This window comes from Paraphaeosphaeria sporulosa (assembly GCF_001642045.1).
Source record: "Paraphaeosphaeria sporulosa strain AP3s5-JAC2a unplaced genomic scaffold CC84scaffold_4, whole genome shotgun sequence".
Taxonomy (NCBI): domain Eukaryota; kingdom Fungi; phylum Ascomycota; class Dothideomycetes; order Pleosporales; family Didymosphaeriaceae; genus Paraphaeosphaeria; species Paraphaeosphaeria sporulosa.
The window spans coordinates 104290-122237 of NW_017253363.1; the positions used below are offsets into that span (position 1 = coordinate 104290).

The following is a 17948-nucleotide window of genomic DNA, read 5'->3' on the forward strand; positions in this document are numbered from 1 at the left end:
CCAGGCTATCGGAGAGCAGTTGGAAGACTTCGATATCTGGTTCAATAGTCACTTCAGGTAATGTGCTTGACATGCGTCGCTGCATATGTGGGTCTCCCGAAGTGGGTCTGGAGTCAACTCGCACGAGATTACATCTCGGCCTACTTTATCTCATCCGACCTCCGTCACGTCCGCCACAGCGGGGGGAAAGAAAGACTGGGGGTATTTCTATCATTGTGCTCCCGCACTTAAAACCTGGATGAGGGAGACTCAAATCATTCGTCGGATGTCCATGAATTGCGCAGTTGTCCCGACCGCCAATCAAAATGCCGCATCCCACAGCGCCTCTCCAGATCCGGCCTCTGCCTGCCGAGCTGCGTAAATCTACGCGTCTCGGCGCTGAAGTCGTTCTGCCTGAGTCTATGACCCTCTTCGACCCGAAGTTGCTATCTGAAACTGACCAGCAAATCTTCCGAACAGGGTTTTTCGATAATGGCGTTCTTGTTATCCGCGACCAAACTGGCATCCAGCCACACGTCCTCTACGACATAGCCGACCTACTCGATCCAGATCATCTGCCGTACCACTCTGGAGGCCAGAAGCAAGTCACTGACTCCAGGAACATATTATCCCAAAACAATTGCTCGAGAATTCCTCGCGCACCTCAAGTCACTGTCATAGGATCTGGGCATGTGGAAAACTATGAAGGTATCGGAGAATTGGACTTGCAGCACCTCGATCAATCCAGCTTTCATGAGTACCCACTATCAGAGCAAGAGATTGCCGATGGACTTACCAGGCCGTACAGATGGCATATGGATGCTGCCTTGTACGAGAATCTCCCCGGAATTGTGACCTCGCTCCACGCCATTGAGGTACCAAAGGTACCGAAACAGCGATTACAATTCCCACAAGGCGAAATAATGGACGTCGCCGCAGGAGCAACACTTTGTGAGTACATCGTACCTCCCCAGAATATGCTCAGGCGCTGACCCGGTCAGTCTTCTCCGGCGCACGAAATTTTGACGCTCTGTCTCCCGAAGAGCAGGAGTTTGCGCTAAACACTACCGTTCACTACGCACCTCGCGCCTACGAGATGATCCGTAACTGCAAAGCCTCATCCGACGGCCTCACTATCGAGAACGTCGGCCGCGAGACCTTGATTCCAGACCTACCACCCTTCGATCCCGAGAAAGTTCACTCATTTCCCATGGTATGGACGAATCCTTCAAACGGACTACCACATCTACAAATTGCCGGGTGTTGCGTCTACTCGCTCACCACCATCGATCCCTCCACCGGCAACAAGACTGTGGTCTCAGAACTTGCAGAGGTGCGGAGGATATGCCATGAGTTGCAGGAGAAGGTGTATCGACCGGAGAATGTGTATGCGCATAGTTGGCAGAAGGGCGATCTGGTGATTTTCCACAACAGGGGCGTGATGCACAGCATATCGGGGCAGCTAGCGCACTTCAAGGAGAGGAGGTTGCTGTGGCAGTGTAACATGGCGAGTAGTACGCCACCGAAGGCGTACCGTCAGGGTAGTCAATAAAGCTATATATCTGGCACGGAATGTCCATCAAGACAAGCGCAAGGATCTTGAGTACATCGCGCGCCTGAATGCGTAGCCGCGTCCATGCTTGTTGATCGGACAATTACACGCCTTGATTGCAATCTGGCACGCCATTCGGATTACGCCAATCTGCGAGCCGAAACAAACAAAGACTTACCCTCACATACGATCATACGCAATACATTGAGATTCGTGCCTACATCCTTTGTTGCAGTTTTCTTCGCGAGGGATGGAAGTTGGATTGCATGGCATTACCAGACGTGCACTACTCAAAGATAGCGCTCTGTACGCAGTACATGTGGCGCCTTGTCAGCAGCTAGGCCATCTCGTGCAGAAGAGACTGCCACGCGAGATCCGAAACATGATATACGCCTATGCCTGCGTGAAAACCGAGCCACTCTGGGTAAAGCGCTGCCAGAGAGTGGAACCTGCGCGCCTTGCTCCGCTTCCCGCCGCTTCCCTCCGCTGTGTCGCAAAAGCCGTTCGATCTGTCTCTGAATCTCTGCTGGCTCTACGAGGGAGTTTCGAAGCCGTCCAAGAAACATTGTCCAGTCACATATTACAATCTCTAATGCCCCTCAAACAAGCACGCACTAGACGAAGGAAGGCTACTGCCCAAGCTGACGATCCTGGACCAGCATCAAGTCAGCGGGGAGTCTGTGGGAGAAGCGCCAGAAGTATACTATAGCGCGAATTACTTCCACATCGAGTATGACGCGTTTCATTGGGGCTTCCTGCAGGAAGATACGGTGGGAATAGGACCGAAGCCTCGAGACTATGTACGCAAACTACACATTGTACTGCGGTTCGAGCCACTCCGTCTTTCCGGGCTGTGATGCAACAGCATAAACATCCTCCTTGGGTTCCTGTATAAGAAGAAATTCAATTGCATAAACGACCTGGGACAGCCACCACCAAAACATTACAGGTGGATGCACGTCGGTGACACGGCGCCCAAGCGCATCTATCACGCAAGAGATGCTGCAGTATCGAGAGGCGGCAGGGAAGCTCGAGGAAGCAAATTCCCCTGGATAAGGAAGAAGAACATAAGTAGCAGAAGTGGAACAGATTCTTCATCTCCAGCAAGATAGCCCATTGAGAGCTGAAGAGCGCGGGTCTGCAGAGACTTATTGCGGCGCACTGGGGTAGTGACGCCTTCGATGTAGCTTATGGGGGCTTTGATGTGGGTGAGCTGAGAGGGGACTTGGATAGTCTGAGTAGCGCTTATACACGCACATCTCTCTTTTCGAAGCTCACGAGTGCAACACAGCAGCCGTCGTGCTTCATGTGTCTAGGAAAATTGCTTCCAAGGACTAGGTCAGATACGGTGCTAATTAGAGAACTAGAAAGAACGAGCTAGATCACTTGCATGAATAGAGGCATGCTGTAAGTGCCGCGCTACATCCCTCTTGCCCCCGCTCTCATCACATAGATGCAAAATTCCCACCACCCTCACCCTAGCCATACATCCGGCTTCGGCGCGACCCAATCCCTAATATCAAAGCTCTCATTCCCCACATCCACCCATCGATAAATTTCCGACTGGCCCCAGTGATACACACCTGGTATATCCACCTCATACACCTTCTCCGGCACCTTCGCCTCCGCACCGCTACCCAACACCCTCACATGTGCACAATTGACATAAAACTGCGCGCCCTGCAGCTCATCCACAGGCACGGGGTATATCTGCTCGATGCGGAGCAGATACTCGCCCGGCGGTGTGGACGCCGGGATGCTGAAGGTCCAATTAGTGGCTTGGTATGCGCCCCATTGGTGCTTCCAGGTATAGGTGTCGGTGGGTGGGACGGATTGCGAGGTGCGAGTGGTGACGGCGAGGATCTTGGTCCAGGGGAGATCCCCGGGGTAAGTGGATAGGGAGGAGGAGGAGGGAGGGGAGCGCGAGAGCCAGGCGGTTAGGGGGCCAGGGTGGTAGAGGTTGGGGTACCGCTGGGGGATGTTAGTGTAAGGCTCATTCTGCGGAAGGGAGCGTGGTTGTATGATTTTCTAGCATAAGGCAGCTTAGGGAAAGTAGGAGCAACTTACGTCCCACGGATTGATAGGCGCGCCTGCAATCGGCAGTCCCACGGTTGTATTCACCGCAAACCCGACCGTATCTCCCGCCCTTACAACCGCCGTCTTGACATCGTTCCACGCGACCGAGGCGTTGCGGCCGCAGCGCAGGTCGCCCGAGGCAGGGTCTATGAGCGGCTGGATGTAGTCGTAGTCTGTGATGAAGGCGTCGTCGGTCCTGGGCCGTGCGGAGATCTTGCGGATGTATTCCCATGGCTCAGTAAGCGTGCCGTTGATGATAAGACGGTCGAAGAAGTCTGCCGTGGGGATTAGATAGTAGAAGGCGTGAACTGCCAACTAGGAACACCTCATTGTAGGGACATACAGTGAGCATTGGCGCTTATTGCCGCGACGCTGAGTACGAGGAGAGATGGTGACTTCATCATGATGTGTTCGCTCTACTGTTTCGCGCGCTGCAGCGATATAAGTCTAGTGAAGTCCACCTATATACCATTATGACTGTCGCACAGCGTGTGCGTACGGGTAGCAACCGTTGCATTGCTTGTCATTCTGCCATATGAACGTAGCAGTCTTTAATGGCCGTCAGGTCGGACCGCATGTTCATGGATAATATACGTGTATATGAAGAATACGCAGGTCCCGCGGCGTGATTGGTCGTTCTGCTGATGCGACACACGCAGAACACGGGCTCGATATGCTGATTCCGGGAACGAGGCATACGCATGGTAGGCCCGTGCGCTGTATATTGTTAGCAAAGGTAGCCTTCCGTGGTAAAACTTCGGCAAATGCCACAGACACGATACGGTGATGGATGAAGAAGGGCGATAGAAGATGCGTGGAACATGCGCAGTGCATGTCGTGGGTATCATTACTTGAGGGTCGTGACTATGGCCGTAACGTGACTATTCTTTCCGTTGCCTCTTTTTTGCCTTCGACAGCGCTGCCGATATTGCAGCGACCTCCTCCTCGATGTCCTCGTCGCTCGCGTCGCCTTCTGCGACGAGGGTTTGTGCATCGTCGGCATCGTCGTCCGCCGCCTCCTCAGCTGCTGCTTCATCATCATCATCACTAAAGCCGGAGAATTCATCGTCGTCTTCGCCTTCGTCTTTGTCCGCTGCATCGGTAGTAGCCGCGACACTCTCGGCGAGTTCACTTTCTTCACCGCGCTTCCGCTTCCTCATCTCGCCGAGCTTGCCTTCTCTTCCATCGATGCCCTTCACCGCGCCGCCACTTTCACCTTCCAGCATAGGCGGCGGTGTGAACCACGGAATCTTACCTCTTATCCAGTCATTCAACACTATCCGCGCAACAGCATCAAGATCCGGCTCGCCGCCCTTGAGCAGCCTACCCATTCTCCTGCAAAGCAACTCAAGGAAGCTCGTGGAGTCTGTGTATCCAGTGACTTCATAAGTCTTCTGCAGATGCTTGGGCTGTACGCGTCGCAACACAGCCTCCACATATTGCGCAGGCCACTCGACGTTCTCAACTCGGACACTGCCACGGAGAAGGAGCTCCTCGTCGGTGTCCTGCTGATTAGGGGGAACGATGCCAGGGCAGTCGATGAGGTAGATGCGTTTCATGAGCGTGATGTACTGCCATACCTTCGTTTCTCCCGCAATGGGCGCGACTGTGCACACCGGCTTGTTGCGTAGAGTGTTAACGATGGAAGATTTGCCGACGTTGGGGTAGCCGATGAGACCGACAGAGATCTGTTTGCGATCTGAGTGCAGCTGGCTGAATTGGCGGAGCAGGGAGATCAAGGAGCCCTTGCCGAAAGAGTTGTTGATTGAAGCGTGGAAAGCGAGAGTTGGGAATTCCTTGGAGAGATGGCGGACCCAGGCAGCCTGAAGCACGTTAGTCCGGCTCCATGTATCAAAGCAAATCAAATTTTGATCGAAGAGATGTGTGAAACGTTACTAAGAAAACCGCCATCTAGCTGCGAAGCCGAAGCAAAGCAGAGGCAGTCTTCAACTCAAACGGGACACGCGGACTCTAGCGACGTGCCACCAAGACGGCAGCACGTCTACCCGCAACCATAACGGCCGCAGGAGAGCGAGTCGTTTTTCATCTCCCATTGATGTAACAGCGCCAGTCCATGGGTAGGGATAGACACTTGACTTAATCGATGGGGTTGAAGGGAAAAGGAACAAAATGTTGAACTTACAGCGACTTTGCTTGGGACCAAATCGACCTTGTTCAGGACGAAGACCAAGTGCTTATGCGGTGCCTCCTCCCGAAGATACTTCTCCACCGATCTACATCTTGTGCCGACGGGGTCTCTGGCATCAATGACATGCAGAATGACGTCGGAGGAGTCGATGACCTTGTAGAGTTCGTTCCAGATACGCTTCGAAGTACCCTTGCCAAAGATGGCTTCTCGCGACGTGGTGAGCTCGCCAGTGTTCTCCTCTTCCTGTCCAGAGGTCCCTGACAGCAGCTTAGCCTGCTCTAAGCGGTCCAAGTAGGTGTCGTGCATATCCCCGGTTCTCCCAGCAAGGCCCTCGAAGGAGTCAAAGTCAAGCTTTGGGCGCTTCCTTTGCGCCTTTGCGCCGAAGGTATCTGAGAAAGGCTGGCTCTCGACGGCGATCTTGGCGGCATGGACCTTGACGCCGTTGACGCTCTTCACGTCGTTGATCAAGGACATGGGGAGCTTGTTCTGCTTGAGCAGGTACGACGTGGGGTCGGACGCCTGCGCGTGCACGGCCGAGCGGAACGAGTCGAGGGCATCCTGGGAGATGACACGCGTGTTGTTGAACCACTTGCGATTGGGCTCTACACGGGCGACGGGCGCCTCGCGGCTCTGGTACGAGGCGGCCTTGGTGATGTCGCCCTTGGCGTTGCGCTGGGCCTTTCCGTCTGTGAGGCGCTTCAGCACCTTGACCTTCTTGCCGGTGCGGTAGAAGTTTTCGCCCTTGACTTTGACCTGCGAGTTGTCAGCGGGCAGGCGCGAGGGAGGTGGAGGGAGGAGCGCACGTTGCCCATGCCATCGCCGGTCTTTCCTTCCCGCTCCTTGCGGTTCTTTTCCTTCTTGGCGGTTCCCATGGCTGGTTATGGGGGAAAGGGAAGTGAATGAGCCAGAGGAAAAGAGTCGCAGAGGCTGGTCGGAAGTTGCAGCGCAGCGCTCGTCTGAATTTTGGACCGAACTTTTCTGCGCTCGGGCCACCGCGGCGCTTGGCGCTCCTGCACTTTTTGGATGCAGGGCAGGAGCAGACGAGCAGGCGCAACTGCAGAACCGCTCCATCCATCGCCATGCCGCCGCGAATACCAGTCCGCTTCCCCTGGGCGGCCCGCGAGGCGCCCTTCATCAATGCCAGCCTGGCCACCCGCGCCTTCGCGTCGACGGCGCCCACGCTCGCCCTCGGCCCCGAGTCCCCTAACTACATCGAAGTCCCCAAGCCCGCCCAGCCGACGTTCGACATCCCGCCGCCCGTCAAGGGCCACCTCCCCGTCCCCCGCGATGTCTTCAAGACGCGGTCGCCGCTCTCCAAGGCCTCGGACGACTTCATCGCGCAGACCACCCAAGACCCAAAGAAGGTCGCGCAGCCCGGACCCTGGAGCAAGGATGCCGAGTACCGGCTGTACAAGCAGCGGCTGGCGGACGCGAGGAAGAGGGCGTTGCGAGAGGGTGTCAAGGAGCTGCACGAGAGGAAGGTCACCACCGACCAGGCCTACACCGCACAGATCGAGCAGAGCAATGCCGAGCGGCGGCGGCTCGCCACGGCGCCCCCGCGCCCCGTCGACGTCCTGACACAGACGTCCGTCTCCAAGGGCATCCGCGACTTCCTCGGCGACAGATTGCCCCGCACCCCGCGCAAGGTCTTCGTCGCCCAACGCAAGAACGCGTACCAGAAGCGTTTGGAGCGCCAGGAGCAAGTGCGCCGCTCGCGTCTGCACGACCTGTACACCAACGCGCGTGAGTTCATCGTGAGCGAGGAGCAGCTGGACGAGGCGATCGAGAAGGCGTTCGGCACCGATGAGCAGCCCGTACGCTGGCACGTCGGCGGGCAGACGAGCCCGACCGGCACGGGCGCGAGTCCCTGGGAGGCTGGCGTGCCGGAGGGCGTCATGGAGAGGCTGCAGAAGCTCAAGGGCGGCGAGGGAGTTGGGCTGGCCAAGGAACGCGTCAAGAAGGTGGCCGAGGCACTTACTGGCGGAAAGATGTAAAATGGTGTACGACATGGCGGTGGCAGTGTGTACCATACTAAAAACATTGTATGATATTGGAACTCTTGTAGATACATGTACCTGTAAGCATTTGGAAGCCCGGGGTGTACTCCGTGGAGCAGTTGACACCGCATATCGTTTTTCATGGATATGGGAACCGCTCGTACCCTTCGTTGCCTCTGCCTTTCATAACTTCCCTCGCGACCCATACGGCAATATACTCATAAGCCCATCACCTGAAGCGGCGACAATTTCTCCATCGACTGAGACTCGCCACAAGATTCAATTTAAAGCCGCGTATGCCCTCGCAACCGAGGGCGCAAACGATGCACGTTAACCATCGTGGTGGGAAAACAAAATACGAAGCAGCAGCAGAGTGTCGGTGTTGATAGAGGCGATGCAGCAGTAGAAGACAGCTCTTGGGTGAGGCCGGGGCTCAGCTAAGGAGATGCTGTGTTTTAGTGACGTATGACTCTTGTCAGATTTGATGCTCGTGGGAGATGGACCAGGCGTTGGGAAGCCCGGTATTTGGGTTGACCGCGGGTTTTGATTTTCTAGTAAAGTTGAGGTAATTTACTGCTGGTAATTGTCAAGGATCCAATGTTGATGGCATTTGTTTTGACTGGTGACTTCCGCTGTGACTCGCTGGGGGAATCGACGAAGACAAGAGGCACACAAGATCGGCGACGTCGAAGGTCGGTTTCGCACGTCGCCTTTGTAGAACTGGTCGACTTCGTCCTCGACGCTTCCCTCATTTTACCAAGGACCTGCAGAGCTCCACTGAAAACCTTCTTCGAAGAATATTGCAACCGGACCTCCGTGTTCATGTGTGAGGTCGGCAACCAGCTGTTTACTCGCAAAGGTGGGTCTTCCGGGTGCGAAGACAAATGTGTTCTCATCAATTTCGAGCAGTCCGCCTGCCGAAACGACGAATCTAACGTCGATATTGGACTCGTTGGCACGCAATGTTAGAAACATCCCATCGTCATCGTTATAAGCCGGGTCTTAGAAGCCATTAGAACTTGCAAGTGGTTTGCTAGATCTAAAGCTATGTAATGTTGATGTAGGACCGTTTCATCCCGTCTATTCACAGTCGCACGGCGCATCGATCCCAAGCCGAAGCATACAATCTTCTTAACGATACCGTCGCGTTGGCCGATTGCATTGAGTACCGCCAGGCGCTCAAGGCTAGAATTACCCTTGACCCGGTTTGTTTTTTCAAAGCCAAACTCCTTGTTGGCTTGCGGGTTATTCAGGTCCGTGCTGTAAGACATTGGTATATATATGGTTCACTGCGAGTTGCGAGCGATCTCCAACTTGCCAAGGGGCTTCCTGCGGTGTGGCCACGGGGTCTTTGCGAATTATAGGTGGGCTTTCCTTATCAACAGTTCTGTCGATTCCGGATGTCGTAGGTCGCGAATTGTGCAAATCCGTTGGAAGTGGTGGTGTGGGTATAGCTTGGCGCGAAAAGAACCCTATAAAATATAGATCACTACTCTGGGTTCTAGCACAGTGTCAAATACTCACAAATCAGTCACTTGCTGTAAGTGGCCAGGGTTGTGTCCACCAATAGAGCGGGACAATGGACTTGCGTTGTTGCCCACACGCATCCTTGAGCGTCATCATAATGTTGAGCATCTTGGTGCTCTTGGTTGACTCACTTTTCGGTTCATCGGACTGATTTTGCCCGTGTGCTCTACCTCAGTGACTGAGTGCTCTAACTAGTACTGGGTACCGAATGCGTCGAAGCTCCTTCACGATTCCGTGTATTATATACCACTGGAGTTTCATGAACTCGATATTTTCCTTCCTAAAGAGACGCTTTTCAATCAACTTTTCATAGACTCCCTTGAATTGTTGCGCTGCAATCTAGCTGATACTTTCAATGATCATAAGAATGGCCGCGGCAATCCAAAAACTCATCTATATCATATAGTATACCAACTTGCTGGCATTGGTATTTGCTCATCAACAAAGTCACCTATATTCAGCGTTGATCTCTAGATCTTCTTGAACTAGGCTTTGAGCGATAAATTGGTTGCACATAATGAGTAATATCGATATTGTAGACGGAAAAGCTTAGGGTGATCATACAGTAATTGTGACGTGAAACGCCATTGGGCAGCTCCTCTGCGGAGCTCCCTTGTATGCTCGGGGAGCTTCCTGTACGTATATGGCTAGTTCTGCGCTTAGACCTGGCAATATCTCTATATATATGGAGCGTGGGAGCTCTCTCCCACACTCCAGTGATAATACTATAGATCACCCTGAACTGCTTCCCAAGCTCCCTCCAACAGTAATGAATATCGCCTACGAGCATGCCCTTGAGCCTCCTCTCATACTTATCGAGTCATGATCTGTACAGCTGATGACTCATAATCAGTCTTGATTAGGAGATGCATTGTCCTTTATACAAAGATCCCTTTGACTGGAGAAAATTGGCTGACAGCCTGATGAGCACGACGTGCGTCAACTTCTTTGAGTCACTACGGTTCAGGACTTATGGGCAAACTTAAGATAAAATCCGAAAGACTGTACACAGCAGCACAGCTGCGAACGTGTTGAATGTTGCAGCACGTTGAGGTCTGATTGCCTAAACCATCATTTCATTGGTCTACATCTTCACACGAACGACGTGCTGAGCTTTGATCAAAGCAACAACACTCTAGTCATAATGCCTTTAATGACTCAAAGACGACGATAGCTCCGTCCCATTCTGCAGTCACTATAGGGGTGATTATCTTCTGTTACCGTCGCGCTCTTCGGATAGTACAAATCTTTTGACAATGAATTTCACACGGCGGCAAATGGTGCGTTGCGATGAGACATATCTTCTTCAAGCCGGTGATACTTATCCCGCGCGGTCGTTCACCTGGAAACTTCTCGTTTTCTGTTGTGGAGCGGATCTCGTCATTAATATGGACATAGAGTCTACGCCAGGGTTGGTGCAATCGGGAGGGCACACCCTACATAGCTCTGTGAATTGCTCGCGGGCGGCTGGAGGCAGAGTTTTTCAGGCATTCAGGGGTCTTACTAGGCCACAACTGTCGTGAAGGCGTTCGATAGTCTTGCTGTACGGGGTCACCAGACGCACGACCAACGCGTTCTTTCCTGTGTAGGTTCAGGACTTTTCTGACCGAAGTGAAGTACTGGTGCCCTTAGATTGCTCGTTGGTTTGAGCTCGTCACATGGCTATCAGTTTGCTAGCGCTCCGCGGACAAGAGGAAAAGTCCAGAAGCTGTCAGTCCATGGCCGTTGCGCGCTTGTCCGTCGGATACACACTATGTAGACCAATCATAAAAAAGGTTCGGGTTCAGTTTAGGGGCCGTTAAGGTCTACTCCGAGCATGAGAAGCCTCGTTTCGGATCCTTGTAGCGCCTCTGGTAGGCGACTTTCGCTGCAAGTACCCGCTCTCTTTGAATTAGGACATTCACTATAGTTACCCTAGGAGGCATTGCGAAGGATTTACGCGACAGGCATCTAAACTAAGGACCCTGCATGCTGTATCTAAAGAATCGGTAGTCTACACAAAGTTACTGACGCGACAGTACAGCGGCAGTGGCTGCCGCTGGAAGCCTTGTGATGCAGCGGCGCCTTCGTCAGCGGCGTCCAAATTCGTTGATTAATTCAGGGAAAAGAACGGATCAGTACATGATCGAATAATTAAAGTAGAATGGCGCGAGCACATTGGGTGAAATGATCGCATGCTGACTGTATGACCTAGCCTTAACAAGAGATAAACAATTTTATGCATTCGTTAGGAAACATCCCCCTATCGCAATTCCGCGGAACATGTCATACGTTGGAGACCGGCTACGTAGTTAGGGGCGCACTACTAGCACTGGGTCGCATGTGAGCTTGCAAGCGGCGACCTTTGCGGCTGCCGGCATGACCCACTTCTGAATCATTCAATAGCCGAGCAAGTGGTCCGTCCCGCCGACGACTCACGACTCACGAGCGTCTGGGACCTAACTACCGGTTTCATGTTGCCTCCCACTCTTCCGTGTCGTGCACAAGCTTCATGCCCGGATGGTACCCCGTGGGCCGGAAAAAGGCACGCTGAGACAATGTGGGTGCCTATGCAAGACTCTCGGTAGGCGTACGACCTCGTTCTATTACGATTAAATCTATAATGGTATGTGTGCCGTGCAGGTACACAGCTCTGTAGCCGTGAAGACATACTATCACCCCCAGATGTGTATATGCTGCGTTACGAGATGTGAAAGAGAAGTTCATACAATCGCTCAGATTCGCTAAAATGCTCCATATGCCCTCACGGGCCCTCGTCTCTCATCGTCGTGAAGGGTCGATGCACTATCTCCCCCTGGGCTCCCATTCCGTCTTCGTTCGATGGTAACCTCGCTCGGCTTGGGTCTGCGTGACGCGCGGCCCGGACGGTCGTCCATACGCTCCTCCACAACGGTGGTCGTTACGCTCTTGCTGATCCCGTTGTCCCAACTTCCCACCGACATGCCATTGTTTACAAGATCTTTCTCGTCTGAATCGCTGCTACTCCTCCCAGCCGTGACGGTCGTGGTCGTTGTGTTCTTGCCAACCACGACAGGCTTCATCTCCAGTCCTCCAATAGGGGTTTGCCTTCCGGCAGTTCCTCCAAGCTTGCTTGCCGTGCCTTTGCTCCAGGGATTTCCAGTAGACTTCTGTCCTGACCAGGTTGTGAGAAAACTGGACTTGACGAGAGGCTTGAGACAGGCAATGCAACCGGCTGTGATACCAATGCCAACTTCGACGGTGGTCCAGATGGCGAAATCGGTGGTGCGGTAGAGGAAATCGCCCTTGTAAGGCTTAAGGGTAGATGTATAAGGTAGGCGGATGATCGTCGCAGTAGAGCCACTGTACATGTAAGCGTTCATGCTGGAAAGGGAGGTATTCCTTCGATGGGGGAGGCGAGACTTACATGGCCGCCAGCCCAATGACGCCAGAAACAATAACCTTCAGGCGTTTCTTCATCTGCAAGTCCTTGACGATAAGAACGGGCAAAATACCAAACGTCCAGTCCGCGAAGGAGTTTAAGGCTGAAACCACAAACGTGAAAATCATGACAAGCGATGCATCCAGGCATTTACCCTCATGGGTCGGATCCAGATCCCACCAGTACGAGATGGGCTTGCACTGGAAGATGACCAAAGAAGTATATCCGACTCCCAAGAATGCGGCGACTGCCATAATCATCCGGATGATCCAAACGTGCCATGGCTGGACCGTGATCCGCAGTAAGAAGAACCCAACGGCTAGTTTCAGAAGACATGTCGCGATGGTGTAAAATATCTCGCAGAAATACCAGTAATGAAGGGCCGTTTGCGCTTGTTCGTCCGTGAGGTTAACGCGGCGTGCGCCAGTACCGTGAACAGCCCCTCCCAGCTGGCAGCCAAGGTACGCTGTAAAGAATCCGAGAGTGAGTACCATGAGCTTGTCATCTAACCCAAATGCTTTCACGATAGAAATTCTGTTTCCAATGAGCCATGGGTATTAACAAAAACAGGAGTTTTACTTACCGGACATAGCACCGGAGTCCTACCGTGACCCATGTTAAGATCAAGAAAAGAATCGCTACAGCGGCGACTTGTCCGCCTCGTTCTTGCATTGTGGGAATCCTCTACTGACGAGCTCAATCGATGCAACCGACGAGTGTGAGCAACTGCCTGGCCAGGTTTCGCCCGACTACCTCAAATGCACATAGGTAGAAAGAGGGCAAAGATGGCACAATTAAATCAATAGGGCTGAAGAGAGTGGTACCGAGTGGGAATATGGGGAAGGATCGCACCAGAAAGGGAATTGAAGGATGAACGTTGCACGCATACAAACCCTTATACTCTTCCCCTGTTCGTCGATCTCGCGACCGAGTGTCTCATTAATATCCTACCCTTGCCTTCTCCTAAGCATGTTTGCGTTTGAGAACTGTGGGGTAGAAACCTTATTCTCGGATGAGAACCTAGATCTCGTTACGACGACAGGCAACGTGGTGATCAAGACTGATTAGGGACAAGTTTCCGCGCAACGGCAAAGTGAGGATAGAATTACACATGGCTGCCGGGTGCCAGAACGATTGTAGTTGCATTGCCGCGGACCCACGTATGCAAGTTCCGCGAGTCGCTAGGCCCCTTCAGATTTCTAGGTCTCAAAGAGGTAGAGTGGCAAAAGTAACCCTTGAAAACCCCTAGGTAATGCCTTGCAGGTTGCACAGGTACGAACCAATATTGTAGTAGGGTTCTGTCTCCCCACGGAACGCGGCGTCCGGTCTGGCAGGTGTTGCGCTTGAGCTTGATAAACAGAGCAGAATTTGCGTTATCCCTGCGAACTGACAGGACTAGCTGCCGAGTTTGACCCGTCCTTTTTGACATCTTGGGCAGTCCGAGCGTCGCCTAGAAGGGAGGTGGAGCCTGAGCGTTGGAGCTTGCGCTTTCGGACCGATGGATGCGATTGATGTCACGCTGGTGATGAGGCTACGAAAGGCATCGCTGGGTAGATCGGAAAGAGCGAGCGAGAAATACGCTTTAGTGAAGGAGGCCTGGTTACGACAAAGTCACAAGGCATCCTGAGTAGCGACATGGAGAAGGTGTTTGAGCATGTCACTGTGGCGTCACGTGTCGCGGATCAACGATCGGCCTAGCTTCCGAAAAATCGAATCCCTGGAAATTGAAGCGAGTCGTCCATTGTAAGGCTTCTCCTTGTCAGGTGGGATTGACAGCAGCAACATTAACGGCATCATCCCTTTCGTGGCATGTAGTCCACGTCTTTGTCCTTACGATCCTCACCTGTCCTTGTGCTGTAGTGTTTTGCCGCAGACAGACCTTACCTCGAACGGCAGGATGTCAGATAAGCCGGTCGACGATCCTTGTGCGCAGGGGAAGCTAGGATCCCAGGAGCTTGGAAGATCGTGGTGAACGCTGCCCAAACATTACAAGCTGAAAATATGGACATTCACATATACGTTGGGATTAGCCGTGTACAGGATCGAGAGCCCAGAGAACGTAACAGCGCCAAAGTTTCCGTGTACAGAGAGCTTCCGCCACAATAAATTTCAAATTGACTGCTTGCCACTTCGCACGCACATCTTACGGCGACGGCCGCGTTTCATAATTCTCGGGATCGGTGCCTGAGTAGATTTCGTTGCATCGCCACAGGATCGCCAAACACGGGCCGATGGCAAAAAAGCTATCCGATGTGCACGAACTGGGTGAGGGGGGACCAAGCCCGCTAACGCTTATTTAGCGAGCTAAGGTATTCGTTTGAAACAGGGTTCATGGCTGGCGATGACACATTCTGCTTGATGCAATTTCATCGCTCATCCGGCGCTGCAACTGCTGGTGGTCTTTCGACATCTACTACTGAACTACTCGCGGTGCAAGCACGAGAGCCAGCAGGAACAATAGTCAATTGCGAGGTCTTCGGAGTTTGGTGCCACGGTAAGCATCAGAAGTATCCCTCGAGTTTGTCGTGCCTGTAGTTTTCCGGCTGTAACGCATACATGGTAAATTTCGGGGGTTGCCGAAAGTTGAAGGACACGAGTCAGCGATCATGTACGAACAGGGAAGATCATGGCTTAAGATGCGGTTTGGAAAAGACCATTGTCGAATACGATTCAGTACCTCTGATTGGAAAACAATACCCTTGTCCCGCACGAAGACGAGTGATGGGAAACCACCAAGCGGAGAATTGCGATTGTTGCGACCTTTTCTCCTTCTCTGCCAATTTTTCTACTAGAGCAATTTAATTAGTAATTCTTCGTGCTGTGCTGGCATCGTCAACCTTTTCTGTCAGATCTCGATGATTTCGAGCACAGCGAAATCCAGATCCTGGGTCGGCGGTGAGTCAACTCATCGGAATTCGAGAGACAACCTCAAACGAACTGGAGGCTATATCGTCCAGTCCTCGGCCCAAGACGCACAGCTGACGCTATGAATAATTCGAACATCACCTGAGATCTCGAACAGCAGTCTTGATAATGTTGCATATGGTGTCAGAAGGGGCGGTTCAGGACAAACTTAGCGTCGGTCTTAGGATCTTCTCAACTGCTTTGCTTCCTGCTCCATGCTATACTGTCCACACATTGATGCTTCAATCAATGTTGGTAAGACGACCATGACTTCCAGCCAATGGCATGGCAACGATGTCAGGGTGCCAGAGGGTCCTTTTCGAATCAATTCATAGGGCAAGTAGCGCAGGGTTGTGCCCACGTGCACCACCCTCATTGAATCTTGTCGCGATGATATACCCTCGAGAATTTTTATTGTCCAGCATAAGCGTTTGAACAAAGCCTGTGTGTGCAGTAATAACATCATACGCCCTTTGACATGTGGAACGTCTGTGAAAGGCGCTCTGAATGTGTTGTAACCAGATGAGGGCCTAGACTCGTCGATCGAACTGCGTTGTACACGCAGGTCGGCGACCTTCAGCTTAGACGTCCCCTAAACCACGTGCCGACACGTCTTCGAACATCGGATGAATGACCCCTACCTCAAAACCTCCAGGGGACCTTCCATGTCGTTAGAGCCCCTACATCTTGAGACGCACCGTGCGTTGGACATAGCGTACTTGGTCTCGCCACGTGAAGAAATCTTCCGCAATTGCGCATCAAACAGGAAACAAACGCATCATCCCTTTCCATAGTTGCACTGCCGCCCTCTGCCACACACCTAGGACCAGATCCCATCTCTGGCCCCTGCAGAGTGCAGCCTATAGTCTCTCTCCGGTCTCACAAATGATTACGAGACCATGATAAGCAATCAAATCTGCCGTCTGAGGCATTTAACTATAGCGATATGGCGACGACGGGCCCCATCTTCATCAATAGCGTGCCCCGCAAACGTGTGTGTTCGTCCATAAATCGCTTCAGCGGCACTCGCTTGCCATTCCCCGGGTAACGAACTTCACGATCAGCGGATGTAGGAGTGTCGCGGATCTCCAATATTGAAGATTTCCAATGCAGCGGATACACTTGGCTTCTAATGTCGATCTCGAGAACTACGCGTCGACCTTCGAGACGGGCCGAATGTGATTGCGTAACGAAGCAGCGCGACAAGTGCTTACGCGGTATGCCAATCTGCGTATCCCAGTCGTCGCGTGGGCCATCGAGATTTGGTCTTCGTGACCTGGGAGGGGCCCACGAACGATTTAATCATGCCGGAGCAACCTCGAAACGTTGCAGATACTTCGGATAGGTCCTACGGTCCCTGAGAACAGGCGTTTCGAACGACAAGCGCAATGTGGTATATAACATGCGCGAGGGCTCCATCGCGGTAGTGATACCTTTGCATTGTCCTAGTGTTCTCGCCTCTGGCGCTGCAGCCTGATAGAATTTTCTCACCTTCGTATCTCTCCGTGCCGTCGGGGAGCACTTGGGAGCCGCAGGAAATAAGAAGTGCTGAACGACCCAACAGCGGAGCAAGGCCGGATATGGGCCTCGCGGACGGCTCAACAACACGCATTCTCATACTTGCTGCGGCTGAGGTCGAGTAGAACTGTTCGGCAACCTTAGGAAGCGAAGTCGCATTTCGGGTCGACGCCATTGCGCAAGCCATCACGGCGGATGTCTACGGAGCTGAAGAAGTAACAACGCCTCACACGAAGTTTTTGCAAATGGAGGTTGGTCGGTATCCCGACACTCTAGCGAGACCGATTCGTTCTAGGCGTCTTCAACGAGCAGGTCCTCGACCGCACCCAAAGCAACGATGGGATGTGATGGCCAGCCGTCATATTCCGCTCGAACAACGTATCGCGGGAATATCACAGACATCAAACAACAGATGCCTAGCGCGTCAGGGGTTGTGCTGTTGTAACGACCTCAAAAAGGTCAGATCGCCGTGGTCGCGCTAGCCGGCCGAACTTGCCTTCCCAGAACCGGATGCACAAAGCGTTTGGAGCACAGGGTATCGCTGGTCTCGAAGAATATGAAACGAACTTACGGATCTTCGCCGATGAAGAGTTCGCCGACTAGATCCCGCCGATTGGTGCAGGCATAGCCGCTCGTCGTCAGCATGTGCCAACCCATCTGCAAACGAGGGTCATCGTGAACCTCATCTCCCCTGTTTTGTCGTCACTCCAAGCTCTTGATGGGACTTCCAGAGTCTGTAGATAGATCTCGCCCCTTGGGACGGGTGCGATAGTTTTAGTTAGTCTTTGAGATGCCGCAGTGCGTTCCCGCGCCATCAGAAGTAGCTGAGTGGACTTTGGCCCGATG

General features: G+C 52.9%; 6 protein-coding genes across 6 annotated transcripts; 2 read left to right on the forward strand and 4 right to left on the reverse strand.

Moving 5' to 3' along the window:
* Positions 1-290: 290 nt before the first annotated feature.
* CC84DRAFT_1195093 (alpha-ketoglutarate dependent xanthine dioxygenase) lies at positions 291-1546 on the forward strand. The gene is made up of 2 exons (XM_018181390.1): positions 291-930; positions 981-1546. Exons 1-2 carry the CDS (start codon positions 306-308, stop codon positions 1529-1531), a joined length of 1176 nt encoding a protein of 391 aa, XP_018036941.1. The 5' UTR covers positions 291-305; the 3' UTR covers positions 1532-1546.
* A 1458-nt stretch (positions 1547-3004) lies between these two features.
* Positions 3005-4008, reverse strand: CC84DRAFT_1257889 (uncharacterized protein; the record flags this gene model as incomplete). The annotated part of the gene is made up of 3 exons (XM_018184774.1): positions 3005-3502; positions 3599-3882; positions 3951-4008. 3 exons carry the CDS (start codon positions 4006-4008, stop codon positions 3005-3007), a joined length of 840 nt encoding a protein of 279 aa, XP_018036942.1.
* Positions 4009-4360: 352 nt separating this feature from the next.
* On the reverse strand, positions 4361-6684 carry CC84DRAFT_1162940 (NGP1NT-domain-containing protein). Its single transcript, XM_018178130.1, has 3 exons — positions 6560-6684; positions 5751-6509; positions 4361-5430 (listed from the first exon to the last, which is right to left on the reverse strand). The coding sequence occupies exons 1-3, from the start codon at positions 6626-6628 to the stop codon at positions 4489-4491; spliced, it is 1770 nt and encodes a 589-aa protein (XP_018036943.1). The 5' UTR covers positions 6629-6684; the 3' UTR covers positions 4361-4488.
* Positions 6685-6798: 114 nt separating this feature from the next.
* On the forward strand, positions 6799-7927 carry CC84DRAFT_1116266 (uncharacterized protein). Its single transcript, XM_018175453.1, has one exon. It carries the CDS (start codon positions 6836-6838, stop codon positions 7748-7750), a length of 915 nt encoding a protein of 304 aa, XP_018036944.1. The 5' UTR covers positions 6799-6835; the 3' UTR covers positions 7751-7927.
* Positions 7928-8506: 579 nt separating this feature from the next.
* CC84DRAFT_1174542 (uncharacterized protein) lies at positions 8507-9360 on the reverse strand (the record flags this gene model as incomplete). Its single annotated transcript, XM_018180102.1, has 3 exons — positions 8507-8754; positions 8850-9013; positions 9278-9360. The coding sequence occupies 3 exons, from the start codon at positions 9358-9360 to the stop codon at positions 8507-8509; spliced, it is 495 nt and encodes a 164-aa protein (XP_018036945.1).
* A 2486-nt stretch (positions 9361-11846) lies between these two features.
* Positions 11847-13778, reverse strand: CC84DRAFT_1116270 (uncharacterized protein). The gene is made up of 3 exons (XM_018175454.1): positions 13264-13778; positions 12666-13214; positions 11847-12601 (listed from the first exon to the last, which is right to left on the reverse strand). The coding sequence occupies exons 1-3, from the start codon at positions 13350-13352 to the stop codon at positions 12004-12006; spliced, it is 1236 nt and encodes a 411-aa protein (XP_018036946.1). The 5' UTR covers positions 13353-13778; the 3' UTR covers positions 11847-12003.
* Positions 13779-17948: the final 4170 nt, after the last annotated feature.